Raw genomic sequence first — 20998 nt, forward strand, 5'->3', positions numbered from 1 at the left:
TTTGTTCTCTTGATCCAATGCAGAGATATTCAGCTATGTTTTTAAAAAATGTGTCCCAAAATACAAAGAAAAACATGGATTTTCTCAGCAGTAATAGTTTTTGAGGAAAAAAAAGATTTTCAGTTGATACCAAGTGCTGAAGTAATCTGGAATTCAATTTCATTTTTAGATCTATAATTAACAGAGTGGAAACAAGTTAGCAAGAAAACTTCTGAAGTTTAAAGAAAGACAAAGCTTGGGCAAATTCCTAATAAAGTCAGCTATTAAAAGTCAGAAGGAGCAACAGGAAACTACAGTCTCACCATTCATAAAATCTTTTCAACACTACATCAGCTTTGGTGAATCATGATTCCTGTTTCATCACACACAGTTCAAACTTCAGTGATGCATGTGCGCATGAGACAGAGGAAGCAAGGCACACTGCTAAGCCACAAATCCAATGAACTGCATCCTCTCAATATCAGATGCTCATCAACTCTTCAGCAGAAGTGACTCTAGTGCTTTTACAGCATGCTTCAAAACACCTCAGGTTTCGTATGTGCAATGTTACGTCACTGGTATAGCACACATTACAATCATGATTACCAACGCAATCAATACCCATCACACTAAGCTCTAGGCAGCACCACACACACTGTAAGTAATCAATAAGTAAAAATTAACCGACGCAGAAAGAATTTCTCTGTGGTTCAGTATTAGGAGACTCCACAAGAAGTACCAAAAGTCAAAATCACAGGAGCTTCAGGACAGATATTTCAAAATAAAGGGATAGAACTTTCCGAAGTATCCTTGGGCTATATTCACATAATAACTTCATAGCTGCAGAACATCTTATTAATATGGATCTTGCCATTTACTAGAAACCTCTGGTACAACTTCCAAAGGCTGTGCACCATAACATAGAACCCACTCAAGACCCGAGCAGGATCCATGATATCTCAAAATCACAGAATTGCAGGGGGTGGAAGGAACCTCCGGAGATGATTCAGTCCAAACCCCTGCTAACACAGGTTCCCTACAGTAGGATCCACAGGAAAGCATTCAGGAAGGTTCTGAGTATCTCCAAAGAAGGAGGTAGATAGTTCCTGTGTTCTGCTGCCCTCAAAATAAAGAAGTTCTGAAGGGAGACAACCTAGATAGAGGACAACTTAACCAAGCCAAGGGGAAGTTTTATATTCTGGTATACTAGAGGGATACAGTTCCACAATTCTCAGAAGCAAAGACTTCCTCCAAATACTGGAGCTAGCACCTTAACTCATACAGCAGCCAAGCATGGTTCTTGAGAACAGTCCAAGTACATCACAGTCGATCTCTGAGCTAACAGACTTCCACAGAACAAAGTCTACAATACCACCAACTGCCTTGTATCTGCATAAATACTAGTTATGCAAAAATACTCTGAGACCACTAAAGAGTATTTTACATAGTCAACGACTGTGTTGTAGACAATGTTGTATTTAGACATGAAAGCACTGGCCAGCCTACCAGAATTTTGGTACCAGAAATCTCAGTCCTTCAACAGTTCAAGGCACTGAGTGGAGGAACTTAAGTCTTGCAAGGAAGCTAGCATTTCCTTCTCACACAGGCAACAAAGAACCAATGTTTCTCAGTGACTTTTTGTATTTCTTCTGAGTACTGCCTGTAAGGTTGTATATTATTCAGGCATCTTTGAAAGTTTTACTTTCAGACAAACATCTCAATAAATTCATCAGTATAATTCAAGTTATGCCTAACATTTAGCAGCACCTGCTTTTCCCACATTCCCTTCCCATAAACAGGAATTCAATGCTGCAAGTTATTTCAGTGCATGCTCACTCGATTCTTATTCTCTTCTAAAAATAAATTCAGCACAAAAGCTACCATTATTTCAAGAATGAGTGTCAAAAGAAGTTGCAAATTAGGACTTCTGCATCCTAACCCCAACTATGCTGCATAACAACTTAATGATGCCCAGCAGAACAGTATAGAACTGAACCTACTGTAAGAACAATCGATTTTACACTTTTATGTGTTTATACCACTAATAATTCCTTGCGCTGAATAAGAAGCTTGAAGGGTTTGAAAGCAGGTTTTTTAAACTAACCAAATGATTTTAAATTAATGAACCTTTTATTTTCCCCAGTACTGAAATACTGTGAAACTCTAAACCAAGCCATAATGAAGCACAGCTTTACTCTTAACACTTCCTCCACATGCATTCTTACTTTTGTGAACCTGCTAGAAATGAAGATAATTACTATGGGGAGGTTACTAATTTGGCAACAACTTCTAATTAACTGTTTTAACCCTTTGTACCATTAGAGAAAAATAAAAGGAAACTTAACTTCTTGGAAATGTTAGCTCCTAATAACAATAATAATATCTTACGATCGAAAAATCCAACACTTACATGTGCTACATTTGATGGTCTATTAATCTGCTGAATATCAGCACTATTAGTAATATTCCTCAACGTCCGCACCGCTGGACTCCACGCAGCCATCATTTCCTGTCGATCAGAACTTTGGGCACCTTGTACCGAAGCCATTAAATTGCCTCTCATATCTGGAGGCAAGATATTACCTGGCACTGGTGGGACATTGGCACATAAGTTAATTAACCCAGAGTCCTTCCCCTGAGGCAACCTACGCTTTGCTGTGGATGCCTGAGGAACTTCAGCTGGTGTCCAATTCAAATTCCTCTCTTGCTTTTCTGGAGAAGAATCTGAAGAATCATCAAACATCAGTTCCCCTTTTGCCTTATCAGCAGTAGTAGATTTGGGTGAAAAACCTTGATCACCCAAAGGTGATCCTTCTCGAGAAGATGCTGGGCTCGATAACTTTTCATCAGTACTAGCTTCATTTTGAGAGTCTTGCTCTTCATTTTCTGCTTCTTCCTCTTCCTCCTCCTCCTCCTCCTCTTCTTCCTCGTATATAATTAAACGAGGATGATACGGAGTCTCATCTTTTTTAGCCTTATCAACTACAGAATCCAATACCCACTCTGGTGTCACTATTTTTATGCTGTCATGCTTACAAGCACATTCATATTTCTCCTAGGAAAAAAGAAGGAAAAAGACAAGGATGAAAACATTTCATTGAAAGACAAAAAAAACCAACACAATCAAAAAAAACCCAACAGCTACATTTGGTGGGGCTAGGATAGGGTACAGAAGATCACAAGAGATTGTTCAATCACAGAAACTGCTCTTTCCCAGAACCAGCAGAACAAACTACAACACTGTGCTTAACCACCTCAGGTTCCAACTCAAACCAACCCTCCCCATTTAAAATCTAATTGACCAGGAAGGCAAATAGGCAGATGATCAAGTCTTCACCTGCAAAACATCACTACCTAGGAGAAGAGGTAATTGCCTGAAGTTGCACCAGCGGAGGTTCAGATTGGATATTAGGAAAAATTTCTTCTCAGAATGAGAGATAAGGCACTGGCACAGGCTGCCCAGGGAAGCGGTGGAGTCACCATCCCTGGAGGTGTTCAGGAACTATGGAGATGTTGCACTGAGGAACATGGTTTAGTGGGCGTGATGGGATGGGTTGATGGTTGGACTAGATGATCTTAGCTTCTCCCAACTTAAAGATTCTGCGATTCTAAATTCTTGTAAAACCCAATCACCAAAGGATTCAAAAAGATACGGGGTTCTGAAAAGGTCTTCAGAATGCCCACAGCTAAGTGCATCACAGTAAATATCCCAACGCAGCTCTTTCCAAGACAAACATTAAGGTGAGCCTAAATACAGCTTATTATGAAAAAGCATAAATGAACAATTCACAAAAAGTAGACACAAATCTTTAAGAGCTGATCACTGAATGAATTTTAACATGAATATGGATCAGTAAGAGGAAGGCTACTTTTCATACCTCCTCAGAAGTTGCAAACTGCAGTACTGCCCTCAACTTGAAAGTCACTTTTCCGTCCATGTATTAGCTAAATCAGTTTCAACAGGAGCTTATGATACTGACAACATAGAACATTTTATTCCTTCCTATCACTTCATCATTTATTCCCTTATGAAGTACACACAAAATGAGTGTTCTATGTGTTCAAAGTCCTCTTTGATAGAAACTTTTCAGAAGTATCAAAATAGTGAAAAAAAACTTTTAGTATGAGGTTTAATACTAATTTCAGGATCTAATATTTAAAAATGATTAAACTGGGATTTTCTTCATATGTCAGACAATATAAATTAACAATCAGTGCATACAGAGGAAATTAATTTCATTTAATGATTCTCTAGAGTTAGTTCCCACAATGAAGCTGTCATTCATACACAATAAAGAGATTACACATGAAACAGTTTATTTGCAGATGCAAGTTTTTGTTCTTTTTTCATGGTGAGAATTATTAAGAATCTTGTTTTATCATCTCATGTCTAGACAAAGCAATAATTCAAGCTTCCATTAGTGTCAAAACTATTCTCATTACAAACTGCTGTGCTTTCCCTTGTAGTGGTACATCAGAGCAGCAGGCCTAGATGCGTTTTAAATAATCATCCTATAAATTTGCCTCTATTCATTCACTGCAGAAGCAAAGCAAAGTATTTATGTTGTCCTAAAGAGAAGAAATGCTAGTGTGTTTTCCTCTGTTCAAGTGGCAAATTTAAGACAGTGCCCTTATTATAAAATGCTTATGATTTAAGGTAACACTTAAATGCACACCACTGTCCATTAAAAATTCAATTTTAGTTAGTAATGCTCTTCAATCAAACATTACATATTACTGTGACAGAAAACTAAGATGCCATTCGATACATTCTTTTTGCTTCCACAGAAGAATAATCACACACTTCAACAAAATAAACCCTAAAAGCTCTTTTAAAAGTTTTAAATGAAATAAGGGAAAAAAATACCCATACTGCATAAGCAACTTTCCCTTCTCCCAGCGTCACTGCATGATTTATTCTAAAGCATTTTTCTACACATTGCACGTAGAGGTTTAAAGCCATCCCAATAGCTGTATGTTTTTCCTCTTCAGATAGTTTATATTAACTTTGAAATACTGAAAGGGTTGTTGGTGGAACAATACCATCTTGAATCTGTATAAAATTCAACTTGACGAATCTTTCTGTATTCATGTAAGGAGATATTACATAGACCTCAGAGTTACTCACAAATAACTAACCCATGTAGCCCCTCTTACCAATCTGAATTTAAAAAGCGACAGTGAAAACGTTCTCACGTTACTGAAGGATAAAAAATATCATGCAGATTATAGTTAAAACTTGCTTCATCCACTGCATCAACCAGAAAAATCTACGCACGCATTTTTGTTAAGTGAGCCTCAATTTCTTCTAAGTAATTTTAGTCTCTGAACAAATGCACTAAATCAACTCTAAGTGCTATTTCTTCTTCAGGAAGAAGATTATCTGAACACTTCAGAAAGTTTCAGTGGAACTACTATAACCAAAGTCATCTCAGTACAGAAGGCTATTCTGATGGGCTCAGTGCTGCCTTTAGCTAGTTACCTGACCTTTCTGGTTCAGTTTCACCAGCTGCATAAAAACAACAACATTTCACTTTCCACAAGGGAGTGATCTGAAGCATAACTACTTTGTCAATCAGAACTTGTACAGGAAAGCTGTGTGCTGCTTACCTACTACTCTCCACTTTAAGAGCAAAGTGCTGCGGCTCTTTGAGAGTTGTATTTCAAAAAATAAAAAATCTGTTCCTCCTTCCACGCTGTATTCCTTTCCCTCCATAACACCTCAGGGCATTTTATTCAATTTTTCAAACTTGTACCTTTCTTTTTTTTTTTTTTTCCCCACTGACTCTAGCTACAGATATACAAATCATCACCACTAATGATTTTATGTCAAATTAGATTAGGACAAACAAAATAAAGAATAATATGATTTATTCAACCAGAGATACAAATGACAGTATGAAATTGGACGTTTTGAATTAATGAGGCTTAAAGCCATGCAGAAAATAAAGACCAACTGATTAACTGCACTGCATAGCTATTGAATTTAGCCACTTAAGTCTAACAAACAAGCTTAAGAATCTTTATTTCAGGGAGAAGTAACATTTTTTATTATTCAAAAGCAAATGAGAGCTACAACAGGAAGAACCATACATGTAATAAACTCTTACCCCCTTTGGCTCAGGCACAATCAAGTGAGTACACTTCTTATTCAGGTTCAGCTGGCAATTCCCACCATAAAAAGTAATCAAAGCCCACAGCGTATTTCGGTCTTCAGATGAAACCTAAGAAAGTCAGTAAGCCTTTTAGCTCTGTGCAACCAGCTGCCTCCTTCTTGAGGAACTTCAGTACAATTCTTGACGTACTCGTTTACAAATCTGGCTAATGTATCACCCATCACTAATAAATACCAAATTAGCATGAAAATCACAGAGGAAAAAAAGGGACAGAAAGAGACTCAGTAAGAAAAAACATTCAGCAAACATTTAAACCTGAACAGAGCAGGAAGTTCTTCCCTTCTTTAACACAGAGCACTAACATATCACCTTTCACAGTAAGTAAACTTTAGTGATCAAGCAAACAGGATTTATTTATTATCTTAGGCGAATTTATTTTTTTAAGTTTATTAACAAGTACTCCATTAATAGCCTACGTAAACAAAGGTTTATTTCTAATAACTGATGTTCAGCTCTGACAAGAAAGCCACATGTGTTTAAGCCATAGAGCTGGGTATGAACACAAGTCACTGAAGCCACTTCCACTTATTTTACTTACTAGCATCCTTATTAAGCTTCCAGTGCAAAGCACGTATATCATGCTGTCTGATTTTGAGCTAACGCCTGAACAGAAAAATAGGAACAAAGATTTTATACTGTACTTTACTCTTCATTTTAGAGTCATCACACTGCTGAATACAAGATAAATTACTGACTGAATGTTCAGTTTCAAATGCTCATGCCTTCATTTTCAGTGGAAAACTATTTTCAGGTGAAAAACTTTTAGGTGCTAGTTCTCCTAAAACACACGCACATAAAAAGTCACATTACAACAGAAAAACTGGTATCTCCTTTGAAAAGTGAAGCATCACACCCACTTTGTACACCAGGGTAGGGTGAAACACAGTTCACCTCTTACCTGAGAGAGGCAGGCAGTAACTCCAAAAAAGGTCTGACACGATTCTGGAGAGAAGCCATTCACGCTGGAAAGCAGGTGTCAAGGATGTAAATAAATGAGAGTTTCCTCAGGGATATAAGAAGGAAATTAAGCAGTGTGCATAGTACTCTCATGCTTTACTTTTAAAAGCATGTGATTTGTTTACAATTCAAGATGCATAACAAAAAGAAAAAAAAGAAAAAATGTATTAACTGGATAGGGACATCTTTAACATTATGACCAATTACGGTAATATTACAAACATTCCCAGAACATCTCCCTCAATTCTACCCTAAGATGCTAAGCACAGGAAGTAAAGCATACAGGAGTTGAGTCTTTATCAGAGCTCTCTTCCATTTTCATTGACTGCTTATCTTCCACACTTAGAAGCACGTGAGAATCCGAAGAAGGAAGTTTAGTTTCAGTCAGCAGAAGACAAAACAGGATGAATCTGGCGTGCAATAAATTCCATAAAATGATGGTATTTTTTGGCTGAAGGAATCTTTTGGAACCTAACCTGCCCTTCAAATTCTCAAAGACTGGAAAAGTAGAAACATATTCTCCTAATATACAACATGTTATGAAGACCATAAAAGGTGCTGAACAATAAGCTTATAAGCTCATATATCAAGAAAAATAGCAAACCAAACTAAGTACGACAGAGATGATCTGAAAACAGAAGGAGACAGGTCAGTACAAGCAAGTACCAGACTTTCTGCTGTGAATTTTTTTCATACCAAGGTACAAAATTGGACAGAAAGTTAGCCAGGCAACAGATTCTGAGAAAAAAAAAACATCCAGGCACTACTGTGAATGACAAACAGAGAAAACATCACACTAGGATGTAAAAACAGAAACACAGCCTGAAATTAATGTGAAGTTTTCCACCATATTCTCAACACTCAACAAGATCTCTGACAGCAATGCATATTTGTTTTCAGATGCATGAGAGAGATGGATAAATGAAACAGTATGCCAAAAGAGCAACAAGAACTTCTTTGAGAGCAAGTACATATGACTTATGAGAGGAAACTGAAAGAACCAGAACTGATGGGTTTAAGACATTAAGACAACATCTTCAAGTCCATCAAAGGCTGCCAAATGAAAAGAGAAGACATTTCTTTTCCCTGGTCAGAGCAGCTCAAATAAATCAACATGGGCTTGTGAAGCAGCAGGTAATGAGGTAAACTCCAGCAATACATCCCATCATTGTTGTAAGGTGACTGGGAAGACTTCAAGGCTGGATGTGGTTCTGGGCAGCTTGGTCTAGTGGTTGGCGACCCTGCACTCAGCAGGGGGGTTGAAGCTAGATGATCTTTGAGGTCCTTTTCAACCCAGGCCATTCTATGATTCTATGACTATGAATTAAGTCTCCACTGTGTGTGGGGGGGGTGGATGAGGGGACAGGACTCACAAAACAGGAGAGAGAATGGTTTGACAGAAGTGACACGGAAAAGCAAGACGGACCAGCTGACTTTATGACCTCCTTGCCTCTTCTATACTTTTATATGGTATTAAGGTACACATATAATTCTTTGGAAAAACTGATTACAAAAACAAATCTACATTGTGTTACAGAGCAAGTACATACCAAGACTTCTGTCATCAAACAAAATTATTTTCCTCGTGCTGCTGACAAGAGGCAATGCAATAGTAAAATTCTGAGACAAAGAAGAGATAACACACACAAAACTGACAACAAAGCCTAGGGTACATTAAAACTTAAGAGCAGATTTACTGCCATGATCCAGAGAGTACTCCAAGAAATGCAAGTCCAAAGAGCATCCTAAATTTCACAGTTTTGCTCAGAATCTCATCTAAGGCAGAGATTCAGTACCACATTTTTTAACAGTGCACAGTTGTCTCTCTACTTTGGCATCTGCTGCTAGCACACGGAGCAGCAACAGTTCAGTACGTAACTTCCAATAGGTTCAATCAGTTTGACCACAGCTTGCACTCTCCAAAGAACAGGAGCGAAATGGAGTATCCTACAAGTTAGCAGCAGCAGAGCAACGTTCCAAGTGGGCCTGAAAAACAAGAGAGTGATGCAACAAAGCTCACATCTCTTTTCCTCAGCAACAAACATTCAGAAATGCTCTGACTCCCTTTCATCATACATACACAGGATCACAAAAAACCCCAACAACAACAAAAACCAGCCTTCCTCATCGCTACTGCTTTTGCTGCTATCAAAAGAAGTAAGAAAGAAATCACTAGCCCTCTTTCTGGTATTATAACTGTGGCTTTCCACACACAAAACTCTTATATTCCCCTTCAGGAAGGCTGCTTCCAGATTCCTTTTTCTGTTACTTCCCTTTAACTGCAGGATACTCAGATTTTGTCGACATCAGTTAGTAGTGAACAGAACACTTTGCCTTCTGAAGTCCCCTCTGGTGACGACAACTTTCACAGCAGAACATTAGAATGTATTCATAAGGAAAAGGAAAAATCATTGTGTTTATACTGTATTACATTTTCTTATATAGTCAAATGCCTATCAAGTAAGCATTGGCATGCAAACATAAAATCTGTAAGGCTCTCACTAGATCCATTTATTTAACTATCAAAAGATGTTTCTAGGTCTTGCTCCTTCAGTACATTCAGTATTCTGAGAATTTCAACACCAACAAAAATAAATAAATAAACAAAGGCAAAAAGAAGTTGAATATCAAAGCGTTGACTAAAAAGAACCCCACAAACCAATCAACTGGGAAAAAAAGTAAGTTTTCTATTAACTACAACATTTTTTTCCTTATTGTGGTACCTAAAACCCTAATGAAAGGCCGGATGCCACAGCAGCAGAAGTCATAAAGGGACTGAAACAGAACAATGTTAAGACTTAACAACCCATTTTAGTGAGCTCTGAATAAAATCCAAAACCACCACGTTCTAAGGGCTAGAAAGAATAAAAGTAAATGTCCAAGTACACATTTATTGCTGACAGGTGTACAAAGCTTTCTTCCATGCAACTCAAGAATATGATCCCCCTGAGACTTGTCGTTTCATTTGGCCGCTCCTATATAACCACAATAAAGACTTCCTAAGCAATTGCCATTCAGGACTACATTCCCACACATTTTGCTACTATTTAGTTATAGACTGCACCACTCCATTTTATCTGTTGACTTCTCTTCTGGGTTTGTAATAAAATCAGCACTTAAAGCATCCGTTTGAAAACATACGGTTTCAGCCAGAAAACCTACTGCCTAATTGTGCACCTTCTCTACAGGAGAGAATAACACTAGCAATACAGTGCTAGATTATGCAAGTTTGAAAATAGAACTAAGTCCAAGTTAATTCATTCTTTTTTTTTCCCCCCAACCAGCCCTACACATTACATTAGTGTGACGTACACAAATGTACGCTCCCTTCCTGATAACAACAGGCTGAGAAACACGTTGTTTCTAGTACAAAATACAAAGAAATCACCAGCCTAGATCACATGACAACAACTGATCTAGTTTGAATACAGAAGAATTTGGGGTTTTGCCATGTCATGTTTGGTGCATCTTTTCCCTTTGTAAGTGAAGTCATTCAAGGAAAATTCTCCTTAGGTCAGAGGATAGCCCAGGACTACTGCAAATGTTTCATACTAACTGGTGAGTTCTATTTGACATATTCATTATTATGATCAAAACAGCTTTAAATACCTCAATATATCATTTTTTTCTGATTCTCTTTTCCACCTACAGCTCACTCCCTGAGCTGAATTCTCCTGAGGAAACAGAGGATATACAAGGCATCTCCAAAACAGCCCAGACACACAAATAGATGCAGGGGCATCTATTTTGAAATATGAGATATAAAATTTGAATTCTGAATCACTGAAGCACATTAAGACCTGGAATTCTTAATATGAACACCTGGACTCTGGCTTCTACCACCTCTTGTTTTCCATTATGAACACTACCACCTGCTATCCTTCCAAAATGAGATCTCATGCTTGACAGCCTTCCTCCCTAGTCCTGCTGTTCATTGCAATCATCTGCTGGTATCTGTACTGAAAGGTACTGTTCTGCTTCAGCTTTTACATATACATAATCTCTATTATGAATGGGCTGAGATAAAAATGCATGAATTTCTTCCCGTAATAACAGCCACTGTCATCATTCCTAGGATCCAAAGAAAAAGTGAGGAAAACAAATAAAGATGAAACATTAATAAATAATAAAACAGAATACACCATCCACATGCGAGAATACATGCTCCAAGCAAGTTAAGAAAAATAAACCTAGCCAACATAAACCACAAGAACCTACAAAAGACACAAACTTCCCAGTAACAGGAGTGTTATCATTACCAGTTAACAAAGCATTATTTCTAAGAGTATGGATATGAGGTATTGTGTGTTTATTTCTTACTTAACTTTGGTTCTTGAAAAGGTGATAAAAGTAGGCCATTCCACCCAACCAACAATTGTCCCTTTATTGCATTCCAGCATTTCTCCCAGATCCTCAGAGTTAATTATCAACTTCAAGCTCAAATGTTTGAGCTCATCTGATAACGAATTTCCTGCAACTGCTTATTAAGTGCTTATCCAAAATAGCCAAAGGGAGAGGAAAAGTCAAGTGAGACAAAGAAGCTCTAAGCACACTATGATCTTAACAAGCAAAATACATCCCATCATTTCAAAAATGTAAGATATACATACATGTGACAATCCTCAATCACCAAATGCTATCCATTTTCTTTCCTACAGCATTTCATCAAATTCTAACTTAAAGGATACGGAAGGAGAGCTCCACAGCGAACAGACAGGATCACCCAGGAAGGCTGAAAAACAAAAACCGTGAGATCAAAAAACCAAACCGATCCTGCATGAGTGAAATGCAAGTTAGTGTCCAACTTCAGAGTGCATCTAGTTTCAATACACATCTCTCAGTTTTGAAGTCTAAGTGTTTCACAGACACTTCACTTAGGCCTATACGAAGAAAAAATATTCTGACTCATTTGTAAGTTAATACAGACAGTTCTCAAAGACTATACAGCAATATGGGAATAAGACTCCTTTGTCACGTAACTCCATTGCTGCTTGAATGCTATTTACAGTATTTATTCATGCACTCAGGTCTAAAAAAGATCAATTCCCTACCTTACGTTTGTAACCAAGGAGTCAGGAACCATAACCTTACAGAGAAAGGGGTTTATGTACGCACAAAAACGCTGGCTGCTAAGCACATGGGTGACAGCCCCTAACCAATGGTAGGCTGCAACAGAATGGCTCAAAGAGAGAGAAGGAAATGCAGAATAGAGGCCATGCAGGACAGTGATCCTGACACAACATATAAGGAAGATGAGTGAAGGAGTAGCATCCCATTTAATAAAACTTTTTTCCTCCCCACACTCTCCCCTCCCCCAGTACACATTCACACACACACACTGTAACTGTTTATGGCGTCCCAATTCCCACTACTCTCTCTTGCTTAGAAAAAGTCAGAGAAGTTATTTTTTCTTTACTGTGTGTAAAAAAAAAAAATAAAAATGGGAGATTTCTCGCCCTCAAATTTTTTTCTTCATTATTATCCACCCCTTTTCTTTCTGCAGCAAGCTACCTTTGCCTCCAAGTTTCACTCTCTTAATACCAAGTCTAATCTTCTTGATTACAGATCACACTGCGATGTTTTCCAGTCCAACTAAGTGACATCACTGAAAGGCCTGCTGTTTGGCAAATGGAAGAAAGTTTAGTCAGTAGTACTTAAAAAGAAAATTGAATTATTTAAGGGAAAGGCATCCAATAACAGAAAGGAGTGTTAGGACAATGATGCCCTTCTGTCCCACGAGAACGGCTGCAGTCTTCTTGTTTTTCAAGACTGAAATGATGTCACAAAACACTTTATAAAAGGGAGAAATTAAAAACAAGAACTAAGCTTAAAATCTAAAACCATTAGGGATCTAGCTAAGCACCTTTTTGGAATTTTTAATTCATACTTCTTCATTGCAAGATGAACTCTCATGCTATAAGCCATCAAAATTCAGGACTGCTGCCTTCAACTACATAGAAAGAATACTCCGAAATCATGCACCCAAAAGTACCAGCAGAGAAATAATCATGATTTCTTTCTCATCACTCATGAATTACAAAATAACAAGCTCACATTTTCAAACATGAACCCTGGAAGCCTTCACTGGAAAAATAAGCACATATCGCAAGATAGTAACAAAAATACTGACAATATGATTGTAAGAAAGAAAAAAGTCAAAAGACTTGAAAAAAAATAAGGGAAAAAAAAGTCTATTTTTCTAAGTTTATTTCGTTGAAAATTAGCACCGTACACACACGCAGAATCCACAAAATCACTCTCAGGAGGTTCAGGCTGGATATCATGAAAAACTGCTTCTCAGAAAGAGTGATAATGCATTGGAGCAGGCTGCCCAGGGAGCTGGTGGAGTTACGGTCTGTGGAGGCGTTCAAGGAAAGGGTAGATGTGGCACTGAGGGACGTGGTTTGGTGGGGATGGGTTGAGGGTTGCATTAGATCATCTTAGTCGTCTTTTCCAACATTAAATGATCCTATGATTCCGCATCTTGCCAAGTACGTGTGTTTGAAAACAAACAAACAAAAAAAACGACCTCAACCTCTACACCTTTTATGCTGAGGTTTTCCACTGCCTGAAAATTACTAGAAATGTTTCTGATGGGAAAGTTCTTAAGTAAAGCTGAACAGTGCAGCATCTTACAGAACAATGAAGAATTTCAGGGAAGGGACACACACACAAAAGAAAACTTGCCAACAGATCACTAGATACAGAACAACAACAGAAGGAAAGAACAGAATTGTAAAAGTCTACAATCCATGAAAAAAAAAATCATGAAACAAGAATAAAAGAAATACAAAGATACATTTCATTCAGACATTATCTAAACACTAGTATTTTCTGTTACAATAGCCTCATATCTATGTCAGACAACATAGTGGAGGAGTCACTCACCTTCACCACGGGGAGATCAAAAACTTCACGAGATTCTCCAACTTCTGGATGGTCTCCATCTTCTGAAATAATATGTGAGGCCAGGGCATTGTAAGAAACTTCCTTTGCTTTCCCAGCTTTCAGAAGTTGAATAACCTAAACCCAAAAGAGAAAGGGGAGAAGTGAAAAATTATTACCTTTCATTTGAGTAAAACAATAACGAAAGAACAGCAGCATGTCAAGGGAATGAGTTCAACCTTCTCCCTTGGTTGCTTTGTATAAATGGATAGCACTCTTTTTTTGGCAGATGCAACCCATTTAAATACTGATTTCCCAAGGCTTCCAACTCTGCTGTGTTTAGATGATTCAAGTTGAAGTTCTACTTCCAAAATAATTCAGGCTGGGGCAGAAATTTGGAATGTTTCACCATCTTTCCAAAAAACACAGTCCTCAAAAACTTTTTTTCTCAGGCAGATGAAGAAATTCTCTCCCCTCAGCATTTGATTTTCCATACGTTAGCTTCAGAAGTCTTTGAATACACTTGGCGCAAAGAAAACAAAAGCAACCTAACAGAATCTGTAGCTATGAAAGCTACAGAAAAGCAGATGGAAAAAAAACATACAAAAAATATTTGGATATGAGAAGGCCCTACAAGCAAAGTAAGTCATAACCACTGTCCTGAGAAGTGGAGGCTGCTAACAAAGAGCTGCTGTATTGAGAAACGAAATGGTGGAGGACTAAAACTGATTTTGATATAGCAGAAAGAAAATAAAAGAAAAAAAAAGCAGGACATATGCCCTCTAACTTACTACTTTAAAGAGGTAAAGCAGAAATTTTTCATTCCATTGATTTGTCCTCAGAAAACGCAAAAACCCTCACTACTCACAAAGTATATCTTATTCATTTTTTGCAAGGCCAATATGTAAAGTGTTGGATTAAGACTTCGTCATTTGCTCAGTTCTGTAGTAGAGGTCTCTGAGATGAATCTAGCCCTGCTGATAAGAAAAATGGGAGACAAGAAATGGAACTCACTTTGATTTGAATAAAGGTAACACAGAAGGCAGAGGGTGAGGAGAGGAACAGGAGAAAAACGTTCAAAAAAAGTGAGGTCTAAAGTTCCAGTGTTGAAAATCCCACTTAAGATTACTCTTTCCTTTTTACCTTCATTATTTGGAAACAAACAGTTTTACTATGTAATGGTTTTGCAGAACCAAACTGGCACAAACATCACAGTAGATACTAGATCAGCTCCATCACACAAGCTCCTTGTCCTGCACAGCCCTACAAGTTACATGTTCCCCTCAACTGTCTATTTATGGGAAGGGTAAGAGAGGATAAACTGTAATCAAAGCCAAGCATCCAAATCTGACAGCATGAGGAAAAACTTACAACTAATAAAGATATATATTTTTTAATTTTGCACCAAAGAGTCAATGTAAAGAGTTTGCTTGTGCAGGAAGTTAAGCTAGTATCAGGCTGTAAGTCTAACATGGTGAAACAGAGGAAGATCATTTCATGGGATTAAAGCAATATGAAGAAAACTTTGACATGGGCTACCCTAGAAAGCTTCAAAACTCTTCCCAGAGCACACGATCTCTTCAGCTGAAGTAGCAACAGGGCTGAAAAGTTATACCCAGAGATTTTTCCCTGTACAGAACGATACACACGTATATGTACATATATCTTTAACTAGAAAATAAATTCCTGAAAAGCCCTAAAATGGTTACTGTAAAAAATCTTGCACTTCAGGTGCTAGCTTAAATCCACTAAATGAAATTTAATTGTTTAGGCATGAAAAATTTCCTCTTCAATCATTCCCACTAAAGGTTGAGTCAAAAGAAGCAAAAGAAGAGTCTGAGTCTCTGAAATAAGACAATGGATACTAAGAAAATAATAATAATAATAATAATTGTAATAAAACAAGAGATAACCAGAAACCAAATACCCTGCTTAAAGTCGTTATGCTACACTGCATTATTTTCTCTGTCTGCATGAAACACTGATTTTAACCAAAGTTACCAAAGCTCCACAGTTTGGGTTTACACATTTAGGAAAGCAATAAAAGCATCTAAAAAAATAATAATAGCTGACATCTAGTCATCACCTCCTGTAAGGTGAGAACAGCCAAGTGCACATCCCAATGGAATGGATTCAAATTTGAGTGCCAGCAGCCTAATTCTCCCTCATTTGCCAAAGAACAGTCAGGCATGATGCCAGACTTTTGTTTCCCTTCTAGTTTATGCTGCATATGCTTTAACAGGTAGTGGGTATGCAGCTATCACCTGACTATATGACGTTTCCTTTCTAACTCTTGGATTTGTTTTGATTCGGTTGCTCACTTGTGCTAGGCCTGTTTCAATATTTATTAAAGTAACCGGTCTTCAGTGAAAACATTTGGAAACAAGCTGATCTAAGTGTGCTCATGCCCAAAGGGTGAAGAAAGAAACTGCTTTGCAAATTCAGCCTAGCATCCACTGGTATGTAAAATAAATACATGCAAAGCTTTTTTATAAGTTTTAGAGAAACTATAAAGTGTAGAGTCTATCTGAAACTCAAGAAATCCAACCACAAAGAGACGAGTGTTTTGTGTACTTGATCTAGAGCAAATCAAAGCCTTGTAACAATGACACTGCTAGGAAGGATAAAACTTCACACGAAAAGAAAACTTGCCTAAGTGGTTCCTTGTTTACTCCCTCTCTGGCAACACTGCTGACCATCCTGCTATGTCAACACAAACCTAACAGAATGCCTTTCGGGACATTATTTATACGGTAACAGGCATCTGTTTTCTGCACTCATCTTCATACACACAATACTATTGCTGCTATAGATTTTGAGACAGAGGAGTCGTTATCCCAAGACCATTCTCAAATAGTTTAAGGACTCGGGGAGAACGTCCCATGTGAGTACACCTCAAGGCTGCAGTGAACACATAACCTATAGAACCCATCTCGCAGGTCAGCGCGGACTCCTGGAACTGTCTCTCAGGCCCACGAGACTCAGTGCACGGCAGGACACCAGCCTACAGCAACCTGCTCCAAACAAAGACTCAACTCCCGCACCTGGCAAAGGAACCGAGACTTTAATTCCAGCGTCAAACGCGTCAGGAGCCCACCCCAACTTCTGGTCGCCTGTCTGATAACCCCTTCGCCCCACCGGCCGTTCCAACCCCGCCACCGGGTGCGGGGCACGGCCAGGACAGCAGGCGGGAGCTGCCCTCAGCCACACCGCCGCGGGCCGCTCCGAGCCCCGCATACACACACACACACACACACACACACACACACACACACGTGCGGGGTTGGGCCGAGCCTCCGCGCGCGCGGGCCCCGCGGCCCTCAGCCACTCCTCAGCGCCAGGGGCGAACAGCGGGCCCGCTCCCCGCAGCCGGGTCAGCCTCCGGCCCCGTCTCTCACAGGAAGTCCCTTCTCCCGCCCCTCCTCCGCTCGCAGGCTGCACGGGGCCTGCGCGCCGCGGCCGCCGGCTCCTATGGCGGGCGGGCGGCGAAGGAACGGCCGTTACCGCGGCGCCCCCCGCTCCCCGCGCACCCCCTGAGCGGACGCGGCCGCGCTCCCCCACCCCTTCCGCGCTGCGAGGCGCGCGGGGCAGCGTTTGCGCGGAGGCGGACGATTCCACCCTGCCCCCCCCCCCACACACACACACACACCTCCCGCCTGGGGTGCGGGGACACGCGCGGCGGGAAGGAGCCCAAGAGGCGGCCGAGGCGGTACCTTCGGGTCGATGTCTCCCACCGTGAAGAACTTGACATCTTTGAACATCTCCTCCGGGACTTTCAGCTCCTCCTCGTCCGCCGACATGGTGCCGGCCGGCCGCCCTCCCGCACGGCGCGTCTCCCCGCCGCCTCGATCCGCCCGCCGCGCTGAACCGCGGGGCCCGGGTCCCCCGTCCCCTCCCCCGCCGTGCCGCCGAACCGCGCGAGCAAGGCGCGCGCTGCGGGACGCACCATCCCCCGCCGGGACGCGGGGGTGGCACGAGAGGGGTGGGTCGGGCCTCCGGCGCCCAGCGGCTCCCCGCTCCGAACCGCCACCTCCGCTGCCGCAGAACAGCCCCTGCTCCTGCTCAGCGGCCGCTACCTCCGCTCCTCGCCCTGTCTCCGAACAGAACCAGGAGCCAGCGGCCGGGCCCGGCTCCCCCCCGACACGCGGAAAGCAATGGTTTCTCCCGAAACGACAGAGGCGGGCAGCGGGGATACCCGGACCCGCCCATTAGCGAGCAGGCGCGGTGAGGGGGGAGGGGAGGGGAGCGCGGCGCCCTCCGGCCCCGCCCCTCTACCTCCCGGACCCCGCCCCGCCGCCTCGGCCCCGCCCCCACGGGCGGGTCGGTGCCGCTCACCTCAGCGGCCGCTTCAACCCTCTAGCTTCTTTTTCTGAGGCCGGAGCGGTAGCCCGCGGGTAGAATACCACTTCAGCCGTTCCTCGCTGTCCGCTTTGCCAGGGGCAGGCCTTGGAGGCCGCTTGGCGGAGCGGCCCTGGCTGCAGCCATGCTGCACACACCGCATAACAACACTGAGCACTTTCCAGCTTCAAGCCATTTTTTCAACTTGTCAAAACCATTCCAAAGTTCAGTCCTTTCCCAAAATTTACCTGTCAGCCCTTCCAGCTGGGAGCCTGTGCACACCCAATAGCCACAGAATGTATCCCAACATCCAGCTCATTAATGAACGTACAGAATATTACTGAAATGAGTCTTTTTCCCTCAAAAGTTTTACTGAAATAAGACTACTGGCCATCTATTGTCTGTCTCCTAACTACAAGGCCTTTCTTAAAAGAAATTAGATTTATTTAACCTGATTTATTCTTGAAGCATACCAAGCAGAAACTAATAATCTGTTTAGAAGGAATTTATTATTTATCCATTATTTTTCTAATAGTTGAAGTGAAATGTATAGTGTACAAGTTCCTGACTCTTCCTCCTTTTTCATGGAAGATACTTCATTTGCCTTTCTTCTGGTCTCCCAAGTCTTCACACAGAATCATTAAGGCTGGAAAAGACCACTAAGATCATCTAGTCCAACCACCAATCCACCCCACCATGCCCACTGACCATGTCCCTCAGTGCCGCATCTCCGCAGTTCTTGAACACCTCCAGGGATGGTGACTCCACCACCTCCCTGGGCAGCCTGTGCCAGTGCAGCACCACTCCTGAGAAGAAATTCTTCCTAATATCCAACCTGAACCTCCCCTGTCACAACTTAAAGGCCACTGCTTCTCATCCTATCAGTGCTACTCATAAGAGGCCAACCCTCGCCTCACCACAGTCTCCTTTCAGAGTTGTAGAGAGCAATAAGGTTTCCTATCAGCCTCCTCCAGACTGAACAATTGCAGTTCCCTCAGCCTCTCCTCATAAAATTTGTGCTTCAGATTCTTCACTATGACATCTATCCCCTTCTACTCCAGCCAAGGAAGAAACACCCAACCTATTAAAGTCTGCACTAACCAGTTCTTTTCCTGTTCAAGGAGATCTTACCCTTTGCTTGTAGGTTTTATTGTATTAGTTCCCTGACTACAATTTAATATTTTAGCAAACTAAGGTACAAAGTCATTACACTTCTATATGATACATTTTTTTTGTAGTACAGAAAAAATGTAGAACTATCTGGTCTTGCATCTCAGTCTGTCTCCTCCATGCAATAATTCATATTCTCATCTCACTTTTTATCTTTCCTAATAACTGACTCCTGTTATTCTCATTTTCTTATGCCCCAAGTATTTCCCAGACCGTCTTTGAAGAAAGAACACCTTCCTGCTCTCTGCCTTTGTATAAAGACGCCATCCAGGCCCCTCAAATCTGGCCCTTGCTTTCTTTGTCATGTAATTTTCACTCTAACTCTATTTTTGATCCATTTTTGATCCATTTTGACTTCTTCCCACTAAATTGGAACTACTTTGACCAAAATATCCTTTCACCTAGAGGGAAATACTTTTTCCTATTCTTTTTGATCTATCAGCTATCATTAAAACCATTGCTTCTTGAATTTTCTTTCCATTTGGATTTCAGTACCTCCTTTGCATCTTCTAGCATTAATTCTCACCTCTTTTCTTGCATAAATATAGCTGGTTTTAGGTTTTTGTTTCACGTTTTTCTCTGAATTATTTTCTCTTCATGATGTCATTCATTACTTGGCTTCATTTTCTTTCTCAGTGTGATTGCTAAATTGCCCCTTTCCACATGAGTTCTTTCTTTATATCTAATTTTATATGCCATTGCATCTTCCCGTTCTGCACAAAGAAAACCAAAGTGATCCCTCCTCTTGATTTCTCTCCTCAGCCTATTTTCTTTGTTACTATAATGAGTTCCCCTGGTGTTCCTATCCTTTGGATTCACCATATCCACATTATTTTTAGCTCTTCATACAATCAGATTGCAAATATTTCCAATCAGGCACTGCACTAATACTAGCAAAGAAGCATACGGCAAACAAACAGTATTTTGAACGTGGTTTCTAAGAATGACGTCCTTTCCTAAACATTTAGCTCAAACTGTGCTATTGAAGCATCAGGTTGTGTCACTTTAGATCTTCTGTTTGTTCAACTAATCAGAAAAATATGAGGTAAACGTGGTATTTAAAATCCTATCAATTTTAAAATCATCTACAGAATATCAGATTTCACCAGAGGGTTGTCAGGCATCAAACAGGCTCCATAGGGCAGTGGTCATGACCCTAAGCTGTTAGAGTTCAAAGAAGGGTTTGGATTACACTCTTAGTCATAGAGTTTGAATGTTGGGTTGTCCTATGTGGAGCCAAGAGTTGGAGTTTATGATCCTTGTGGAACCCTTTGAATTTGGGATATTCTATGATTCTATGATATTAGCAATACAAGGTCAGAGTACTGCGTTAGAACACTGACATTCATTGCAAAATCTTTTTTTGCAAAATGATATCCATTAAGATGATGCCAGTCTTAAACAGAATTGTTCTTTTTGACTAATTATAACAAAAAAGTTTAATTCCATCTGTAGAAATAGAGATTAAGAATTGATTAAAATAGCTTTACAAA

At 40.4% G+C, this 20998-nt stretch overlaps 1 protein-coding gene across 3 annotated transcripts in view; it reads right to left on the reverse strand.

Moving 5' to 3' along the window:
- Positions 1 to 17906, reverse strand: part of PAXIP1 (PAX interacting protein 1) — a 33911-nt gene extending 16005 nt beyond the window's left edge. The window contains exons 1-6 of one of the 3 annotated variants that reach the window (XM_021387114.1): positions 17711 to 17906; positions 14001 to 14135; positions 11801 to 11844; positions 7054 to 7117; positions 6090 to 6203; positions 2390 to 3034 (exon numbers count right to left, since the gene is read on the reverse strand). In XM_021387114.1, the coding sequence (XP_021242789.1) occupies positions 2390 to 3034; positions 6090 to 6203; positions 7054 to 7117; positions 11801 to 11844; positions 14001 to 14135; positions 17711 to 17797 (1089 nt within the window). In that variant the 5' untranslated portion in view covers positions 17798 to 17906. Of the gene's footprint in view, positions 1 to 2389; positions 3035 to 6089; positions 6204 to 7053; positions 7118 to 9402; positions 11738 to 11800; positions 11845 to 14000; positions 14136 to 17646 lie in introns of those variants that run through there. The other 2 variants (XM_021387113.1, XM_021387115.1) reach the window with 2 other exon arrangements.

Source organism: Numida meleagris, chromosome 2, assembly GCF_002078875.1.
Source record: "Numida meleagris isolate 19003 breed g44 Domestic line chromosome 2, NumMel1.0, whole genome shotgun sequence".
In the NCBI taxonomy this organism is placed as follows: Eukaryota; Metazoa; Chordata; class Aves; order Galliformes; family Numididae; genus Numida; species Numida meleagris.